Source organism: Taeniopygia guttata, chromosome 1, assembly GCF_048771995.1.
Source record: "Taeniopygia guttata chromosome 1, bTaeGut7.mat, whole genome shotgun sequence".
Lineage (NCBI taxonomy): Eukaryota > Metazoa > Chordata > Aves > Passeriformes > Estrildidae > Taeniopygia > Taeniopygia guttata.
This window is the reverse complement of record NC_133024.1, coordinates 77,995,158-78,014,226: the sequence shown is the minus strand read 5'-3', so window position 1 is coordinate 78,014,226 and position 19,069 is coordinate 77,995,158. Positions and strand designations below refer to the sequence as shown.

General features: G+C 36.6%; 1 protein-coding gene across 1 annotated transcript in view; it reads right to left on the bottom strand.

Moving 5' to 3' along the window:
* The window catches only part of ITGBL1 (integrin subunit beta like 1), a 122,845-nt gene that overhangs the window by 1,982 nt on the left and 101,794 nt on the right, over positions 1-19,069 (bottom strand). Inside the window, exons 8-10 of the mRNA XM_002196071.7 lie at positions 15,533-15,649; positions 5,614-5,760; positions 851-964 (exon numbers count right to left, since the gene is read on the bottom strand). Of these exons, the coding sequence (XP_002196107.5) occupies positions 851-964; positions 5,614-5,760; positions 15,533-15,649 (378 nt within the window). The remainder of the gene's footprint in view (positions 1-850; positions 965-5,613; positions 5,761-15,532; positions 15,650-19,069) is intronic.

The following is a 19,069-nucleotide window of genomic DNA, read 5'->3' as shown; positions in this document are numbered from 1 at the left end:
TTTATGAAGATCCATGATTAGGCATTAGAGCTACAGATAAGGCTCTTGTTCCTGCTATGCTAGTTGTTTCCAGAAAATGACCCTTGCTAACAGGTCTAGCTGGAAGACACAATTTACTAGTGTCAGCCTTCCCACTCTCACTCTAATTGGCTTGCAGAGTTTTTCCACATCTAATAATTGCTCAGCAAAGATTTTCTAAAATTAAGATTTGTAACAGGAAGCAGCCAGTGAGTTAATTTAGCAATTCCCATGCTGCTTCTTGTCACTATTCTTGTCACAAGGGTTTGTTGGCAGCCTGCCCACTTCTATCGACATCTGCCACCTGCATATTCAGACAATGTTAAGGTGAAGCTGCTTGAATCATTTACCCTCACATCATAAGAAAAGCTATCAGCTATTCCAGCCTCCCACCAACAGTTGTCTGATTGCTAGGAAGCTCTGTTAATCTACACAACTATGCTCCCAGCCCACCAGTGAATTTTGTCTGCGACTTAAATGCATTACACACGTGGAATGTCCAGTAAAAGAACAAAGGCTAAGGAAACCTCATGATCATAATGCTGACATTGTGTTCTTTGCCAAAAAAAAGTAACTTGTAGTGTATTACAGAGAGAATTGTTAATGGATTCCATAGCTGGCTTATTTACTTAAGTTCATATTCAGGCTTTTAACTGTTGTTTTGAGACCTTAAGTTGATCATTGCGCTGCATGAAGAAACAATTATAGCAGGTTTGAATAACTAGTAAGTGTGCTTCCTCCATCAGTGGGGAAAAGAGAAGCTGGGCTTTGTCTAACATAATTCCCGTCAACTCTGTTTCGTGAAGCAATTAAGTGTTAGCCTGTACTGCACCTGTGCATATGAGACCATCGTGTTTGTCACAGTCTCTGTCATCGCATTCACAGAAATCGCCCGAAATGTACCATTCCTGGGGTGAACAGATGCACTTTCCACAGTGGCAGGAGCCTGAAATCACAAAAAATATTACTCACAGTCAAAGAGTACTGGCACATTCAGACTAGGAAATGACAACCCGAGTCACACACATGCACACATACACACATGTGCATGTGCACAAAATTGCTGCCTAAGAGGCTGTTGCATAAAAGAAAATAATCAAGCTAAAAAGCCTTTTGAATGAAAGCATTCTTTTGGCATGAGTTAGAGTATGATGGGATGTTACTGCTAATAGCTTTGATCCTGCTATTTCAATTAATCAGGACTCACATTTTGAAGCTTTCTTTTGGTTTCAGAGACCTACAATCAGGGCTTCTCTTCCCAGTAACTTCTATTTTTGTTTTCTTTTCTTTTTTTTTCTGTTGGACTAGCAAAGCTCAAGTTGTTCCGTACTTATTGTTACTAATGGCAGTAAAACAACATCCAGGAAGAAAATAGTCCTCCTCATGTAAAGCTTTCAGGAGTGAGTTCACAAAAGACTTAACAGTGCCCAAGACTAACATCTATAGACACCCAAAATCCTCATCACTACAAATGAAACTTCTCCACCTCCCATGGACTTACTGAACATTTGCTCTAGGTCAAAAAGAGTTTGTGCACATAATGGCAGCTCAGCCATTGGCTCGCTCCTGCAGTGTGCCCAAACGCCCCTTTTTGGGAGAAGCTGCTTTCCTTCTCCTCAAGGACATCAGGCCACACCCTCACAGGCAAAGCAGGGACTGTGTGGTCAAATTCAGCTGATGCCATAACCCACAGGGCACCAGAAACCTCCCTTGAAGAGAAGACTCCGAGTCATTCTTACCCACAGGCTCTGAATTGTGGAAAGTGACAGGTACCTCTGGACAATAATGTGTCAGCAAGCCTCTACACTGAGAAGTGTGTGAGAGAAGCTTTTCTGCAACTAGAAAAGCCACAAGCAGATGATAATTCCTCCTGAATGATTCCAGCGCCTGGCTGAAGAGACTTGGCTTTTACAGATCTCATCTTCAGCAGCCTGGCCCTTTGCAGATTTCAGACATGTAAACACTAAAGTGGGGGTCTTGCTAACTGCTAAAAAAAATCCTTTTGATTAATGTTAAATCAGTGTTAAAAAAAAAAAATTCAAAAACCCAGATAAATTATAGCAAAGAATATGTGCAAAATTTTCAACTATGAGGGGTTAGTTAAAAAATCTCACCAAATAAGCTTTTATAAAAGATGCTTTTAGATGAGTTAAATTCCTTTGAAAATCCTAGCCTCCTACAATATTTCCAGAATCATTCTATTAAAAAGTCACCAATGTGTTAAATGCATTATTAAAGAAAAAATATATAGAAGGAAGCTTGGTTGTGTGAGAATATACCCTAAACAGAATTCATGGTTACTCAACAGGGCCTGAGCCAAAGCCCATAAAATCATGCTATTCATCTTTTCAGTTCTTTCAGTGACCTCTGAATAAAAATTCATAGTAACAATCCTAATACACTTAAAGAAAAAAAGTTGCATCTGTTGATATAAACCAATTTTCCATTTCTTTTCCCATATATAATGAAGCTTAATTCTTGATAACTTCAGAACAGCCTCAGCAGAGTATCTAATTTGTAATTAAATATGTAATTTACTGCTTATTTTAAATTCACAGAAATTAACATACTGCCTAATTTTAGGGAAATTCTTTAACTTGTAACATATGGAACATGTAAATATATTAGATTAGAACTTTTGAGGATGGAAGTATTTGATTAAGCATCTACTTTTTCTGTGGGTTCTGAGTATTGCTTACAGGGCTACTGGCATAGAAAATACTGATATTCCCTACAACGATCAAAAATGCTGTTGTATAAAGAGGCAGTGGAGGATAGCTGACATATCACAGGGTTGTTCTATATGAGGTACACTAAGATATACTTGAGGGTAATTTAAAACAAACAACTCTATTTATACAAACTGCAAGGTACTGACATCTGAAAATAATGAGGAATACTATGAGGATTTTAGTGAAATTACAGCAGTTATTAAGAGTATTACACTGGTAAGAAGCCTGAAGTGATTCTACATCAGCGAGCAATGATCCTGCTACTGAGGGATGCCCACAATGTTTAAAACTGTTTTGCAGAAGATACAGCAAATTTAACACCAAGTCAAGCAAGGAAGATAAGGCTCCAAAATACAAAATCTTTTATGGAAATGAATGTGTCGAGACTTTTCCCTGAACAGGGCATGCTGCTCTGGGAGGCTCCTCAGTTTAATTGTGTCTAATGAGTTGCAGGGTGTTTCCTGGGATCCCAGCCAGATCCTCTCGCATGGGATTTGGCTCATTACCTTGCCCACATCCTGCACCGTTACAGTCACCGTGTACAGCCCTATCTGTACTGCCAGGGTGGCAGCAGCGTGGTGGGTGTTGCTGTTTTCCTTGGGAAGAGCTTTTGCTACAGGTGGTACATTCAGCATGCCAAGATTCTGAAATCAGCCTAGGAATGTGGATGGCCAACTTTGCTTATATTAGCAGAGTGCAATTTTCTGATAGTGTTCAGCAGTTATCTGCTGAAAACCAGGACTCTTCACAATCTGTTAAAACCTACATACAGAAACTCAAGCTATCTTCACTCCATTTTAGCACTTGCATATCATGGTTAGGTTTCCAAAAAAAAAGGAAAAACCACCATTAGTACACAGGTTTGAAATTCCCTTTTATTTGACCAGTAATTTTTACTTTTTTTTTTTTTTTTTTTTTTTCTCACTGTAATGAATCAGAAAGAAAATTTTGTCATTTTGGTTCCTAGATAGTGCTTCACTACCTATGACCAGCGTTTTAAACTAAGAATATCCAGTAAGACGTGATTTCCAGATACATATCTTAGCATCAAGAATAGATTAAAATAAAATAAAGGGAAAAAAAAAAACATAGCAGCAAAATTTGTAAGACTGTCTTTGCCTGTGATCCCCATGCTACTCTGAGAAGAGGCAGGAGATTGTAGCCTTCTTCTTGGATGCTTACTGGCCACACACTACTGAAAATGTCTTATGGAGGTGATTTCTCTAATGTTTGCTCAATATTTTTTTAAACAAAATAAATATCCCACCACTATTTCTGTGATGGATTTATGGTCACAGAATCACAGAATGGGTCAGTTTGGAAAGGACAGCACTAGAGCACCTTGCAGGCTGCTACAGATTACAAAAGTGACCAGATTTCAAACCACACCCTGGTAGCATAGCCAATAGAGGTAAAAAATCTTTGATATCTCTGCAAATTCCTACTCCCAAAGCCTCAAAGTAAATGGGACCCTTGAAACACATGCTCAAAGCTAATTGTTCCTACAGTAAGACCCACAAGCTGCAATAAATAGCTCTCAGCCATCCTTAGCAAAAGATAGCAGATACTATGAATATTTTAAAAATCAACATAATTTTTCATGTTTATACTTATACAGAATCTTACATAGAGCATTTTATTGATACCAAGCATATTCCTTCACCTTCATGGTTTATATAAAAATCTCAGTGAGGCACACATTAAGAGGAAAAAAGTTAACTTCTGCAGTAAAAAAGAGTGATTTCCATTTCTCATTTCTGTAACTCACTCACTATTAACATATACTAATTTAAAGACAGTCCCATCTGGAAAAAAATAGAGAAACAGTGCAACTTTCTCATTTTTTATGACGATGCATCAACTGAAGGGGGAAATGCCCCAAAACAAAATTAAATGGTGCAATAGGGAGAATTCTGGTAAGTGATAATACAGATAGGTGAAGCCTGGGCTGGAAATCCCATTTAAATTTCCTCTGCACTGAAATAAAAGTTACCAAAGGGAAAACTGGAAATCTGCCTGATGCAGAGGGTTCCTAACTGGTTTTTCCAGCTGGCAGACTTCTTTCCTGTCTATGCAAGGGACATACAAATATAGGAAATGACACACAGAGTCTGGATTGAGTGCATTCTAGCCTCCAACCAGTCTCTTTTTATATACAAAAATAGGCAATTTGCACTATGGGGGAGCTAAAAAGCCCTCTTTCCATTAATGCAATTTCCTAGCCTGAAAGACTGCAAGGTAAAAACCTCAGAGAATAATTTCAGATAATTATCAAGATTTTCTAACTTTTATTCTTCCCTGTGGTAATTTTTTAGAGCTGAACTGAAGCTGATGCAACCAGCTGAATGAAAATTAGTAAATGAGAAAGTTTGTAGAATTCATTTCTGGGAGTTGCAGATATCTACTTTTCCCTTACAGCTGTTTTGGGGAGTAGAGGGATTAAGGGTACCAAATTGCTTTTAAACACTTTCCCCCACATACTGTTGTCCAATATATTATGTTTGCCATCTTCCCCACTGGAGTGTTACTGTGGGTAGTGCCCTTTTCCCCCAAAGTGGAAGGAGCACTGTTTATAATGTACAGCTGTTCCACACAGACCATCAGCTAAAGACAGGAAATTATATGCTACTAACAAATTGCATAGGAGAGCAACGCTGCTGAACGTGTTCGGCTGGGGTGGGTGTCGGACAAAATGGATGTAAGTGCATTACAGAGCATCCTTTAACATCCTTTTAATAATGAGTGCTTTTGAAAGAGAGGGTTACTGAACAACAACCTCCCGCCATGCACATTAGTCTTCCAGAACGTGATTATTTTCCTCTGTCAGGCACTGGCACAGGGGAGCTCAGCTGGCAGATCTTACCCTTCCCGGAGCACAATATGCCATCCGCTGACTCGCAGAGACTTCTGCTCTCCTCCTCCGTCATGTTGCACTTCCTTGAGTGCTGGCACAACTTCCCAAACCACCCATCCTGGCAAATGCACCGGCCACATGAGCAGATACCATGGCCTGTAATGAAACCAAGGTTGGTTATGAGCAAGACAAGCAGAAAGCTGTCTCTGTGGTCGCAGAAGTCTGTGACTGTGGTCACACCTTCAGAGCTCTTCAGTATGAAGTGTGTGCTATGGGATAGGCAGACTGATACATGGACAGCACAGCTTCCCAGCAAAATGGCCTTCTCCAGTTCTCTTCTTCTTCTGTTAAAAAGGGTGCCCTAATGATGTGCAGAAAACAAGGGAGGGATAGGTCAAAGGAACTCTAGGACATGGGTGAGAAATAAATACTAGAAGCCATAATTCATGCTTTAAAGAAGGGAGAGGAAAGATAACATAGAATTTTTAAAAATTATTTGTAAAAACGTTAATAAAAATTGAAAATATGTTGAATAATGAACTGAGAAGAAAATTTGGCCAGGAAGAAGGGAAAAGTGCCAACAAATATAGACAAGAATATAGGAATGGAGAACAGAAATCAAAGAAGTAAGAAATGTCTCCCAGCTAGAATTAGATTTTTCAGTTTTGAATAATATTTCTGCATCAGAGACAATAATTCCTTAGCTAATTAGTTACCTGTGAAGCAAAGTATTTGTACCAGCGACTTTTGTCTTATCCTATCTTCTATGTAGGGCAAGGGAGTAGAAATGAAAGGACTGAGATAATTTGGGAGCATGGACTGGGAAGAAGGGGACAAGCAGTAGGAGTATCTGGAAAAGCATGGAGCTGTAGGATGCAGGGAAGCAAATCAGCAATTTTGTTTTTCTGATTAGTGGATTTCTCATGAGCCTCCAGTGCAACTCGATTTTGTAAACTCGGAGGCAAGACTGGTAGAAGGCCAGAGGAAAGACAAACCTGGTAGTTTGCTGAAGGTGAAATTCATTCAAGTTTACTGATAGTAAAATACTTTATAAATTTTAATTACAAAAACAGTAAAGGCTCCAAAGTCTTAGAGCTGTAATTTCCAGCATCTAAAAATTCAAAATAATTTTTGTATTCTACACTCTGTATTGATATTTGGGGTTTTTAAATCATATTATATTATTGATGTGTATTATATTTTTTATTATATTTATCATATTAAAAGCTCAGTTAATAATAACACAGTCTTATTATGACAGTATTTCTACCCATTTCTAAAAATTGATAACTAACAATGATACAAGTTTGATGCTACTTGAACTTTTGTGTCAGACTGGAAAACAAGAACAACCATATGACAACTGAAATTACAAGAGGTAGAAAACAAGCATATATACTTTCCCATATGCTCCTTCCAGATAAATGTCATGCAGTTGTCTATATGAACAAAAATTAAGCTTCTGTCAGAGCATTTTTATTTGCCTTATTTATTTTTAATTAGTAACACAGAGATTAGCACTCAGGTAAGCTCAACTAAGAACAAAATATGCAACTGGATGTCACTGCTGGAAAATTATTTCTGAAGATACAAACATCTTTATTCTTTTAGCAGTGAATATTATGACATCCATAGCGATTTCAATGAAAAAATAATTTTAAAGCATTTTTCTTGTAGTCATTATGTGTTGCTGAATGAAGAGGCTGATCATGTCTGTAAATACTTTACACAAGTCAAATAAATAGGTAATGCATAATCTATAAATTTACAGCAAACAGAGCTTGCAGTTTGCCACATAAAATTTGACTTGCACTTTTCTGTAAAGACAATTTCTCTCCTCAATTATGCCATATAAACCCTCAAAGCATAAAGAATTCTTTTGTCTCAAATAATCCATTTTAAAAAAATAATATTTGTTCCTAGCTGACACCAGCTTAGGCAGCTGCAGCTTTTTGGATGCCTCATCCATTGAGGTGGCAAGTGCACAAGTGTTCAGCCCACTGCTTGTTAATGCTAAGCTATCTCATGTGAGTGTGGTGGCCTGAAAGCAGCTGCTTTATGTGGTCTAGTTGTGAATATCCTCCTTGCAAATCACAGAAGAAAGGGGTAATCTGAATAGTTAAATCAGTATTTCATAATGTTAAACAATTAATTTTGGATGGACTTCTTAAATTAGAGATTTTTCTTTACCCCTAACTATACAGATTAAGCAGATATACTGAGAAGTGTTGGTCTATCAATATTTCAGACCTAACAGAAAACAGTTAAAATTACAAACAAATTGCATTGCAAATGCTTATTCATAAAAAGCTATGTTAATAAACTTAATCAAAAATGTTTTAAAAATTAATCTCAAATAATAAAAACTTTGATGTGGGAGAGGCAAAGACAAAAAAGATGGTGTCAAATACTCTGTCATTTTGCTTAGAATTATAACTCAACCACAACATTTAAATGTGAAATAATGAATTCAGCAAAAAAGCAAGCTGTGTCAGATTACTAGCAAAGGCTCATTATAACCCAAATCAACCTTAACCAAACTGGGCACCATGATGAATTATTTCTTGCTATGCCTGGAATTGAAATGGAGCTGCTGTAGGAAATTTCGGTTTAGGATTACTCATGCAGCTGTTGTCGGTGTTCCCCAAAAACCTGCAGGATCATTTTGTAATACAAAAGGCACCACTACAGGGGAGCACCAGCACAATGAAAAAGATGAAGTAATCATTACAAAGGAAGCTGGTTCTTATTTACAGACTAATTATTACAAACAGATGATGCTCCTGAAGGGCAAACTGAGGCCTGACCCAAGCAAAATGTGGCACCTCAGGAACAGAAGTTTCTCAAACTAATACAATACAATGTGTTTTAAATTGATGAAAAATAAAAAAGTTTTAAAAGTGTAATAAGAACATGAAAAATTGCAGCATAACACAGGATCCCTGATATAGAACACCAAAGAAAATGAAACAAATATTTGTCTCTGTATTTAAATAGAAACAGGATTTCCAATTTTATTTTTTCTTCTAAATCACAGGACTCTCCATTGTTTTATTAACAGAAGAGAATATTAAACCACATATATCTGCAAGAAATATCTCCAGGTGACGAGGCTTCATTACCTTGCCCAAATATGCTAAACGAGCTGCTAAAAACGTTCTTGGAATAGTGATTTTTATTTTTTGTTGTATAGCAGAAGACCAAAACAGTTTTAACAACTGCAGCTGGAGAAACCTAATATAAATGTGAATTAAAATACTGACTGTCTTATTATATTTTCAAAGTAGGTCAGTTAGTCTTGTCTAAGTCTAAGGAAGGTGGACTGTGGCTCCAATCTGAGTAACACAACAGTCAAGCAGTTCAGTAGCACCTTCAAGTGAAACACTGCAGCAAAAAGGGCCAATGTCATTCTCACATCTACCTACCTGGAGAAAAGTGAGGAGGAACAAAATTAGAGCATTGATGAGATGGTGTTAAAGTCCTGCAACTCTGTGATATCCATGTTTGAAGAGATTTTTGCAAAACTTGCAAGGGTACAAAAAAGTTCTGAGGAATTCAGAGGGTATCAGAACAGGTATTCTCAAACTACCAGAAAAAGACAAAGCAAGAGAGAAAATCTGATACAGACAAAATCATGTAAGAAATGAACCAGCATTTCAAACAAGGGTGATGACTACTGGAACAAACTTTCAAGTGTTGTTGGCATGGGTTACACATGTCTTAAGAATTCTGAGAGCATGGCCTGCTCAGAGACAGGCTTTTTCTGCCCAAAGTGCACAGAAGTCAATGTAGAGGAAGAATGGGAATAGTGTAATTGCTATTTATAGCCTACTAAAAGAATTTTGATGGAAAAGCCCCTTTTGGAGTCACAAAATTAATAACTATTAATCAACTTAAATGTTAATGTACTAGCAATTCCTTTACTGCTCATTTGAGCAGAATGATTAAATTAAAATGCTTTTTGCAAACCTGAATCATATTTCATGCTATCTGAAAAGCTAAACAAACTAAGTTCTCTGTGCATCTATGTAAAGTGTTACCTTTTCCTACACCTACACAAATGTCTGGGTGACCAGGACATTAATCTGTAGTGCATTTTAAAAAAATTAGAAGAAAATAAAATTAATTTAATACAGACTATGCAATGCCATTATTAGCATTGATGACTGTACTAGCTGCAGTCATCACTCTTGTATCTAATACCTACTGATCCTTTCAAATTTATCTGTTGCTGCCCCTGGATGTGCCTCAGAGCTAAGATGAAGCAGTTAAACACAAGGACACAGGTGTTGAATCGTTAACTCTTCTCTTAGTATTGTCAGAATAAAATCCTAATTCACGTTAGTTTTATTCCAGTTAGACTATGAGTTCTTCACTATTTAATACCATCATTTTCACCTTTGTTAGCACCAGTTTTACTCAGTAAATGTGTATGAATTGTTGGTTTGGTTTTCTGTGGGTTTTTTGGTGTTTTTTTTGTTTTTTCGCCCAGGAGAATAAATTGCATTTTTCAAAAAAATTACCATTATAAAAATTCTCTATTAAGTAATACATATATATAGAGAGAGTATATCTATCTAGTATATTCACCATCTATATATAGTACTGATTTCTGCAACAATTATATGTTCTTCAGATTCCTCTATCAAAAGAATATGGTCCCTGCTCTAAAGACTTTTTGTTAGAACATATGAAAGAGCAGTTGGGTAGGATATAAGCTTTTATTTTAACATGGTTGGAACCTCAGAAAAATTAGAGGTTCAATTCAGATGCCCTGTGGCATTGGACATGCCCTACGGCATCAAGGACATCCTCATGATGGCAGCAGCCAGGCAGGCACTCCTGTGTCCTTGTGGAGCCAAGCTGGGGTCAGGCAAGGGTAGTCTTGGGAATCACAGGTGATAAAAACTGCTTTAACTTGGGTGGCTGAAGAACTTGAAACTATGTGCCAACTACAACAGGAGAAGCCATGGTAGACTCGGGAGTCGTATTTATGAATTCTCAGACCAGTCAGTGCCAAAACCTGTCTTTGTTTGGAGATTGACAGGTATTATTTGCCCTTCCTAATTTATTTTTTACATATGTTAGAGAGTTCCACAAATGTCTTATATACTTCTGTTTCTGTGGATAAACATTAGTGCAAGAAGTGAGAAAATTGTCTGACAGGAACTGTACCATACTTAGCTTTGCTTAATGAAGCATATAATTAATCATAGCTCTCTCATTTCTATGGTTATGGTCTTATTGGTCCTCACAAGAACATGTTATCCGAAAATATCATGCTTCTGCTTCACTGAACAGATGACAAAAAGAAATGTCATTCATGATTTCTGCAGCCTGGAGTTAGAACTTTCATAAAAAGAAAGATTTTACATTTCCTGTAAAATACTTATATTCCTAAAAAAAAAAAAAAAAAAAGAAAGAAAGAAAAAAAAAGGCAGTACTTCCACTGAATCAAATTATTTAGCTTGGCTGGATAGTAATGAATTTTTTTTTATTCAAAGGAACATAGCAATTAGGGGCAACTTATACTAGACTTTTGAGAGGGAGCTTTACCATTGCACATCCTGGTGATGACTGTGCAATCCTAGAATCCATCACTATAAGAATGTGATATGGAAGTTTCTGTCTCAGTTTTAAAAGTTTAAATCATTGGAAAGCTGGGAATTGTGGCTTAAGGTGTACGTATACCTTACAAACTCCAGATTTTCCCTTGTTCTCTGGCGATTCATAGAGAATAACATTGGAAATCTTAATACTGGTGCAAATAATGCATGGATGAAAATGAGTAAGTAAGCACCAGAAGAAATCCCAGAATGAAGTCAAATGCATGACCTGCACTGATAAACAACAACACAGTCACTAAGAAATGTATTATTTTGTCAAAATCAGAAGTTTTGTCAAACTCTTATAAAACAACAATATGATGTAGGTCATGATGACTTGTTGACAGAAGTGTGTGTGCTCAACAACAAAAGCTGTCAATGCAGACACAGAAAATAACTTGTGTCATTCTTTTCTTCATAATCTCAACAAGAACAGCATTTCAGAAACAAAGAATGTCAAGAATTAAGGATGTCAAAAATCGGGAACCACAGACAACAGGTACCAGATTTGCCTCAAGTTTACAGAGATTAAAGTAAGAAAAATTGTGAGTCAAACGGATCACCCTAATTTTGGGGTACTAAATATATAAAAGATGTATTTAAAGACCAATTTGTTATTGTCAGTCAAGAAGAAATAAAAAGACCTACCAAAAACTTGATGGGTGGCATCTCTTGTCCGTGTTCTGTGTTGCACACAAGGAATCCTGACCAAACTATTACGTGCAGACACTTGGATTCTTGTATTGGGGCATGAGAATGCAATAAGATTAAATCAACAAAAGATGTGTCTGAGTGGTGAAAATTAATTTACTAGTGGATTGCCTAAAAAAATACTAACTTCCCCTCCCATAAAATCTCTAGCAGAGTTTTTGCTGCGCTATTTTCTTGCACTTGGAGGAGAGATCTGAAGGCAAATCTGAGTAAGGAGGAAAATAAAAATTATCTCAGCATTTGCTCCAAGTTAACTCCTCCAGCTGCTAGAAGCCTTTTTAGTATAACCAGAATTTCAAACTAATGATAACTAATGGCGAAAGGCAAACAAAAAAGATAATCTGCATTTACTCTTTTATGTCGCATGACACACCTAGATTCCCTACAGCATTTTGGTGAGGATTGTATTTGTATGTGCTCTGGCCAAAACAATTAGTTAAAAAATGATCAAAGTGGAATTGCTCATTTGAAAATAAAGAAATCAGACTTACAGTATTCCACTGCCATAAGTGACAAAGAACAGGTTAACTGGAATGACTGGTCTTAGTTGTTTCTTAGTGTTAAAGACAATGCAAATATTTATGAACAAACATTAAAAGGCCTTATCAAAACTAATGTTCCTGTTGATGGTCCACTATTTGAAGCACAGAATTATATATTGATGTAATACAAAATGGGTACATCCATAGAAACATGTAAGAGTCTTGTTATGAGTTAACTGTTACAAGTTTTCCTGCCCTCAATCCTGAAAGAGAAAAAAATTGTAATGGACAACAGTTGGCCCAGTGAGGTGGAGTAGCCAATGATGAAATCACTGTAAAACATGACTGGACACAGAAAGGAAACAAATACCACCTGAAAGCTTAGGATGCATCTGCAGCAAGCAGCACAGCCATAACCTCAGAGGGCAGAGAGATGTCTCACCAGGTTACAGGATGAGTAAATAGCAAACCTGGTGTAAAAAAGCAACACAGCATTGCCAAGGACTTGTGCTGGAAAACGTGATTCTCTGGTCATGTGGGAACCAAAACTACTTGACTTGCACATGAAAGACTCAAAGAACCAAGAGAAGCAAAAAAAAAAAAAAAAAAAAAAAGTGATGTTAAATACTTCTGTGGATCAACACTGAAGTACACCTGGGAAAATCTTACATAATCAAAAAACCTGAATGGTAAGGAAGGGCCATTAGGCAGAACATATCTATCTTGAAAAGGCTGCATGAGATACCTTCTCCAGTCTTGGCATATTAAGTCTATGCACAGAGGCACAGAAAAAGGAACATGAAGGAAAGACCTGAAAAGCAGGTCAAGGCAGGTGAGTCTCCCCCTCCACTCCACACTTGTGAGACCCCACCTGGAGTACTGTGTCCAGCTCTGCAGTCCCTAGTACAAGAAATACATGAATCTGTTGGAGCAGGTCCAGAGACTATCCCCAAAAATGATCAGAGGATCATTCCTCTTATGAGAAATGGCTGAGAGCATTGAGATTTTTTAGTCTGGAGAAGGCTCTGGGGATACCTTACTGTGACCTTTCAATGTTATAAGGTGGAGTATAAGACTGAGAGAGATTTCTTTACCAAGGTCTGTAGTGACAGACAAGGGTTAATGGTTTTAAACTGAAAGAAAATGGGTTTAGCTGGGACATAAGCATGCGAGGTTTTTATGATTAGGGTGTTGAGACTTGCAACACGTTGCCAAGAGCTGTGGATTCCCCACCTCCAAAAATTTCAAGGTCAGGTTGGATGGGGCTCTGAGCAGCCTGGTCTTAGTGAAAGGTTCCCTGTCCATGTTAAGGGGTGGTTGGACTAGATGATCTTTAAAGGTGCCTTTCAACCCAAACTGTTCTGTGATTCCATAATTATATGAATCAATTTCTAATAGCAGAGTGCTGTGAAATCTATGCCGAGTCCTCCTGCAACCTCTCTCTTTGTGGAGACATTAAGTCTCTATTCTTGGTACTGCATTGATGGACAGCTGAATTTTTAAGCAAATGACTCACTACAATCATGCAGAAACATGGCCATGGGATCTCATTCAGTTGTACCTTAATTTATCATAGCTTTCACCTCATGTCTTTCTATCGTTGCATGGACAGCTGGTCTGGAAAGCAAGCTATTAATCAGTCTCTGCTGGCTGGAGAAGGCCAGTAACAATTCTTATTCAAATCATTTAGGTTGTCATTCACATTTCTCATTTCAGCATGCATTTAATCCGTTGGTCTTCCTTCTTTGTGCTTACGGGCGCTCAGCGCTCACTGTCAGACCCCACACAGTCCAGCTTATAATGCTCTGAAGACAGATTTACTAGCAAGGGCTTATGTCCTTACTCTGATTGCCTAGGCAGCTACAGTGGTAGAAAAATAACAATGAAAAGAGGACAAGAAAAGATGAAAGAACAAGCAGTTCAGCAAGACATTTCAGGCTGAGATGGAAGCACAGACAAAACCAAAAGAAAGAGAGGGAGATGTAATAATGTAAAACATGAGTGATATAAACAGCAAATATACTTTTAGCATGGATGATGATGCATTTTATGTCCCAGCTATTCATTTCTGATAAATATGAAACAGATTTTCAGTGCTTTTGAGTGTTTTTATGTCCTTTACACAAAATCAAATTTCAACTATTTTTTTTCTACACACTCATATTATTGAATTACTCTGAATGCTGTAAACTATTTTTAAGGCTGGTTAGACATTGAAACCAAAATTTTATATATATATCTATATTCTGCATGGCATATGAATATTGAATATAGAATATTGAAGAAATATTCCCTATTTCAGGGGAGTCAGAATTTTTTACATACATGAGGATCATGAAGCAATACATTCTTCTTCCTACATAGAAATAAGGAATATAATACAATGTGCCACTGTTCATACCAACAACTTTGTTAGTATTTAGAATGAGAGCAATTTTAAAGATAAAGTACATAAAAACTAGAAAGAGAGCATTAATGATAAATATTATTTGCCTGCTTATGAAATACCATTTGGTATGCATGCACTAACATATCCAAAGCTACCTTGAAATACTGCTAAACACCAACATACTTTACTGAAATATCACAATGTTAGGTTTTCACTGTCAACACTAAAATAAACCATCTGTATCTACAATTACTATGACACTGTCTCTCAAGCATTTTACCTTCGATAACATATTTTGCTACTTTTTTAGAAAATAGGCATATCACTGTCAGTGAATACAAAATATTTAAAGGTTTTGCTGGTGATTGGTACCTTTAGGTTTATTACAACACCCTCAATAAAGCATCATAACTAAATACAATGTAAGGTTACCTAATGTTTTAGGTTTTTCTTTAAGTGTCTGTATGCTTTAATGAATACTGATGGAACTTAAGATATACTACAGCACTTCCATTTGTGTTAGCATTCCTGAAGTCTTAAATATTCTCTAACATGTTCAATACTTCTAGTGCTTGTTTCTAACAAAAATCTGCCATCTTATTATCAATCAATGATATAAATAGTCTATACTGACATTACACTATAAAATCAAAGGGAACAGAAAGCTATATACTGTCAAGATTTACTTCTGTTATGCTGTTAAATTCTGCTATGTTATGTGATATTAAGTGAATACATACCCCCACAGACATCACCATCTGCATTTTCACACTGTCGATCATCACATTCACAGTTTTTGCCATGAACTCTGTTGTCTCCTGGAGGGAAACAAGTGCACTGGCCACATTCACATCTCCCTGTAAGAATAAATAATTGTTAGAGTCAGGATTTCCATAAAGTAAAATAAATGAAATAAACCCCAAATTTATGCTCCACCCTAACCCCAAAGAGAAACTACAAGTCACACTGCATTGATTAAAGTATAGCATGTAAACACAGTTAAAAACAAACAAACAAACAAAGACATAGCAAAACAAAACTATTCTTCCTCCATGGCAACCCGATGAAAAGTATATCACTGTTATAATCTTAGTGGACACAGCAATAATAAGCAATTACTGGTATTGCACGATTTTCATACCTGAACTTAGCATAACTAAGCTAGCCCATGCTTATCTGCAAAATTAACCTATATAATTGATCTAAAAATTTAGCACATATCTCAGAAACACCAAGACAAATGTGATCAGAATTAAATAGTCTATGCACAGAGCTAAGATACTCTGTATTTATGTAGAAAAACAATTCTTAAAATACTATCAAGCTTTTTGTAAGCAAAATCACTGTAATTTTTCTTGTCTAGATCTGAAGAAATAAGCACAATCTCTGTCACAGTCTCCCCTTCCATCAATCTATTTACAGGAGAGCTCCCCAGAGCTTAAAGGGATGAGAGATTTATCCAAGCTCTCACAGATCTTCACTCCAAAACCCGAAGAGCAGTGAGCACTAAATGGCCAGATGTGGAAAAAATTAATATCCAGGACAGTACTCCATTGCACATATCTGAGGCAAACTTAATTCAGGTAGTGGGCCCTTACTTCTAAGAATTTTCCTCTGTATGTTTTAAAATTATTTTATGCAATGCTGATGAAAGAACGCTCTAAATATGGCACAAACCATGGACCAAACTGACACATTTGATGGGCTTGGGAAGAGCTATTGTGTGTAAAAAATGGCCATCAGAGACATGGACTAGGATGAAGAAAACCTGCCCTTATTGATTTAATTTAGTCACAGCATCAGTGAAACTCAGCTTGGGCCTAGTCACTGCTCTATGCAATCCCCGAATTTACAGTATTACTGGAAATTAAAAAATATCCTCCAAGTGCAGCTTTTCATTATGCAACCAGACAGTTCACAACACACTGCATTAATTCTTTCCAGAATTTGCTGAAATATTTTATTGAACAGGAAAGGACTTTTAATGAAAACCTCATTAAAGGTTTTCTAACTGTAGGTGTCAAGAGAATAAAACCCTTTAGGGTAAGGTACTGGCAAATGATTACTTCTTTTCCCAACTTCTAACCTTAATTTGTTATATTTGTTTGTGGGGCTTTGGGGTTTATTTTTTGTTTGTTTTGGTGGGTTTTTTTTTGTTTTGTTTTTTTTTTTTTTTAGGAAAACACTCTAGTTAAGTTGGAATAGGGAGAGATCTTTTTACTTTTGGAAAAAAATTTCTAAGCTCACTTTATAATTTCTATACTCTTTATCTTCCCAAGCCTCAATGTACATTGCACTTCTGAGCTGACATTTTACGTACCAGGATTCAAACCAGACATAAAGTGCAAGAATTTTAGAAAAGACATACTGATAAAGAGAATTAGAGTAAAAACATCTTAATACCTTTATTATATGCATAGTTTAAAAACTATGTTTCATTGTCAATTGCATGAGGATACTTGTTTGAGAAAGAAACTTTTTATTGGAAGTGCATCTACCACATCATGAAATAGAGTTATGCTTAGTAATCATGTGAAAATTTAAGATATGACTGTCCACAAAAAAAAGTTATGATATTGGCCTGCATTCTTTAAGCTCTAATTATTTGTCAAGGACAGCCACATTAGAAGCTAGAAAAGAAAAATCCTTAGTGCTTCAATATACAGAGAATTTTATTGAATCTAATTTGTCTCTTTTTATGCATTCACCTTAGGCAACCTGGTCACTTTTGCAAAAGTGCCACATCAGCCTGCCCCAAGGAAGAGTCAGGAACCCGTAGGGTGAGAGGTACCTGATGAACAGGACCCATCTGTTGTGGAGACTGTGACATAAACAAAAGAAGAATCTTCAGCAGTGGTCTCCTGGCCAGCCTTTCCTATAATAAGGATGCCTGAAGATGGTAAAATCATTTCAAGCAAACTGCTTTGACTAGAGGAGATTTTGGAGATGGAAAATCCTTGAGAGGAATGAGCAAAGGAAGGTCCTGTAACAAGGATCCTGCATGTCCTGTAAGTAAGCATTATCTTCTGTAATGCTTAATTTAATAAGTCAGAGTCCAGTGGCTGGTCCCTTGCACTGCAATGGGAACAGGCTCCTCTCAGTCCCTGCTGCAAGTAATATTTATTCATTTTAGTTAATGTTCAACAGTCTCACCAACAGAAAAATGGAGGGAAGCCAATCCCTAGACAGATTGAGCACATTTTTGTAAGAGATACAAGATCAAAGGGAATTTAGGCCCTACTTTCTCAATCTGTGCCTCACCTTTTTTTCTTTTTTTTTTTTTTTTTTTTTGCCTGGCTCTCACCTAAATTCCACCTAAATATGGTTTCGATCATCCAACTGCAGACCTCAGCAGAATTGAAAGTATCTTGAAAATAGAAACTTCAGTCAGGAAGTGCTCTGGAAAAGGATTTCTTTGAGCTATTTCTTTAATTTTAAATATTCAAAAATACAATTACAGTAGTTTATTACACTACTGCTGAAATTGATACTCAAATTATTAGTTCCTTTACTTTTACAAAAGTTAGAGGATCAGCATGAGGAATTAATTTAATGGTGTCACTAAATAACTGCCACTTTGTTTTGGTTATAAAAATAGTCTGCCTCTAAAAGTACTGATATTTTACTTAGATTATGTGTAAATTGGGCTCACTCAAAGGAGATAATTTAACAAATAATTAAAATCCTATTGCTTCTGAACAGCTAACTATATAGTATGTATCTTCTGCTGAAATATCAGAACCCACACCTTATTCTGTGATCTTCTCCTCTTAGCTATTGTGATAAAATACCAAACAAATTCAATCATTTAAAAGTAATTTGAAGCTCACATTTTACTGAAAAGGGATCAGCACTTTACTAAACATACTCCTTCTTTGTATAGAATAATAGGTTTACCATAGCAACCTGATTATACAGGGAAAGCTACTGCCATACATCCTAAATTTTCTTTAAATTCTAAGGCATGTAGAAACAACTAAACATTGGATGACTGTAATGTTCTGCACCTTCTCAACCATCTGTGCAAGAGCTATACTTAATGAGTAAAAAGAAACCAGCTGACCTCAGACATTTTACAGCAAGTGGCTTCCACTCTTCCTCACTAACCAGGGAGGGTAAATGTCATTATCAGACAGCTTCAGATGAAAGAAGCTTTATGATGGAAGTTACATGAGCTATTAGCATTGAAATTCTTAAGCTACTTACTGCAATGCAAGATGCTAAGAATAGAGTAATTATACAAGACATTTATTTGCCTACAGTCTTAATATTTCTTC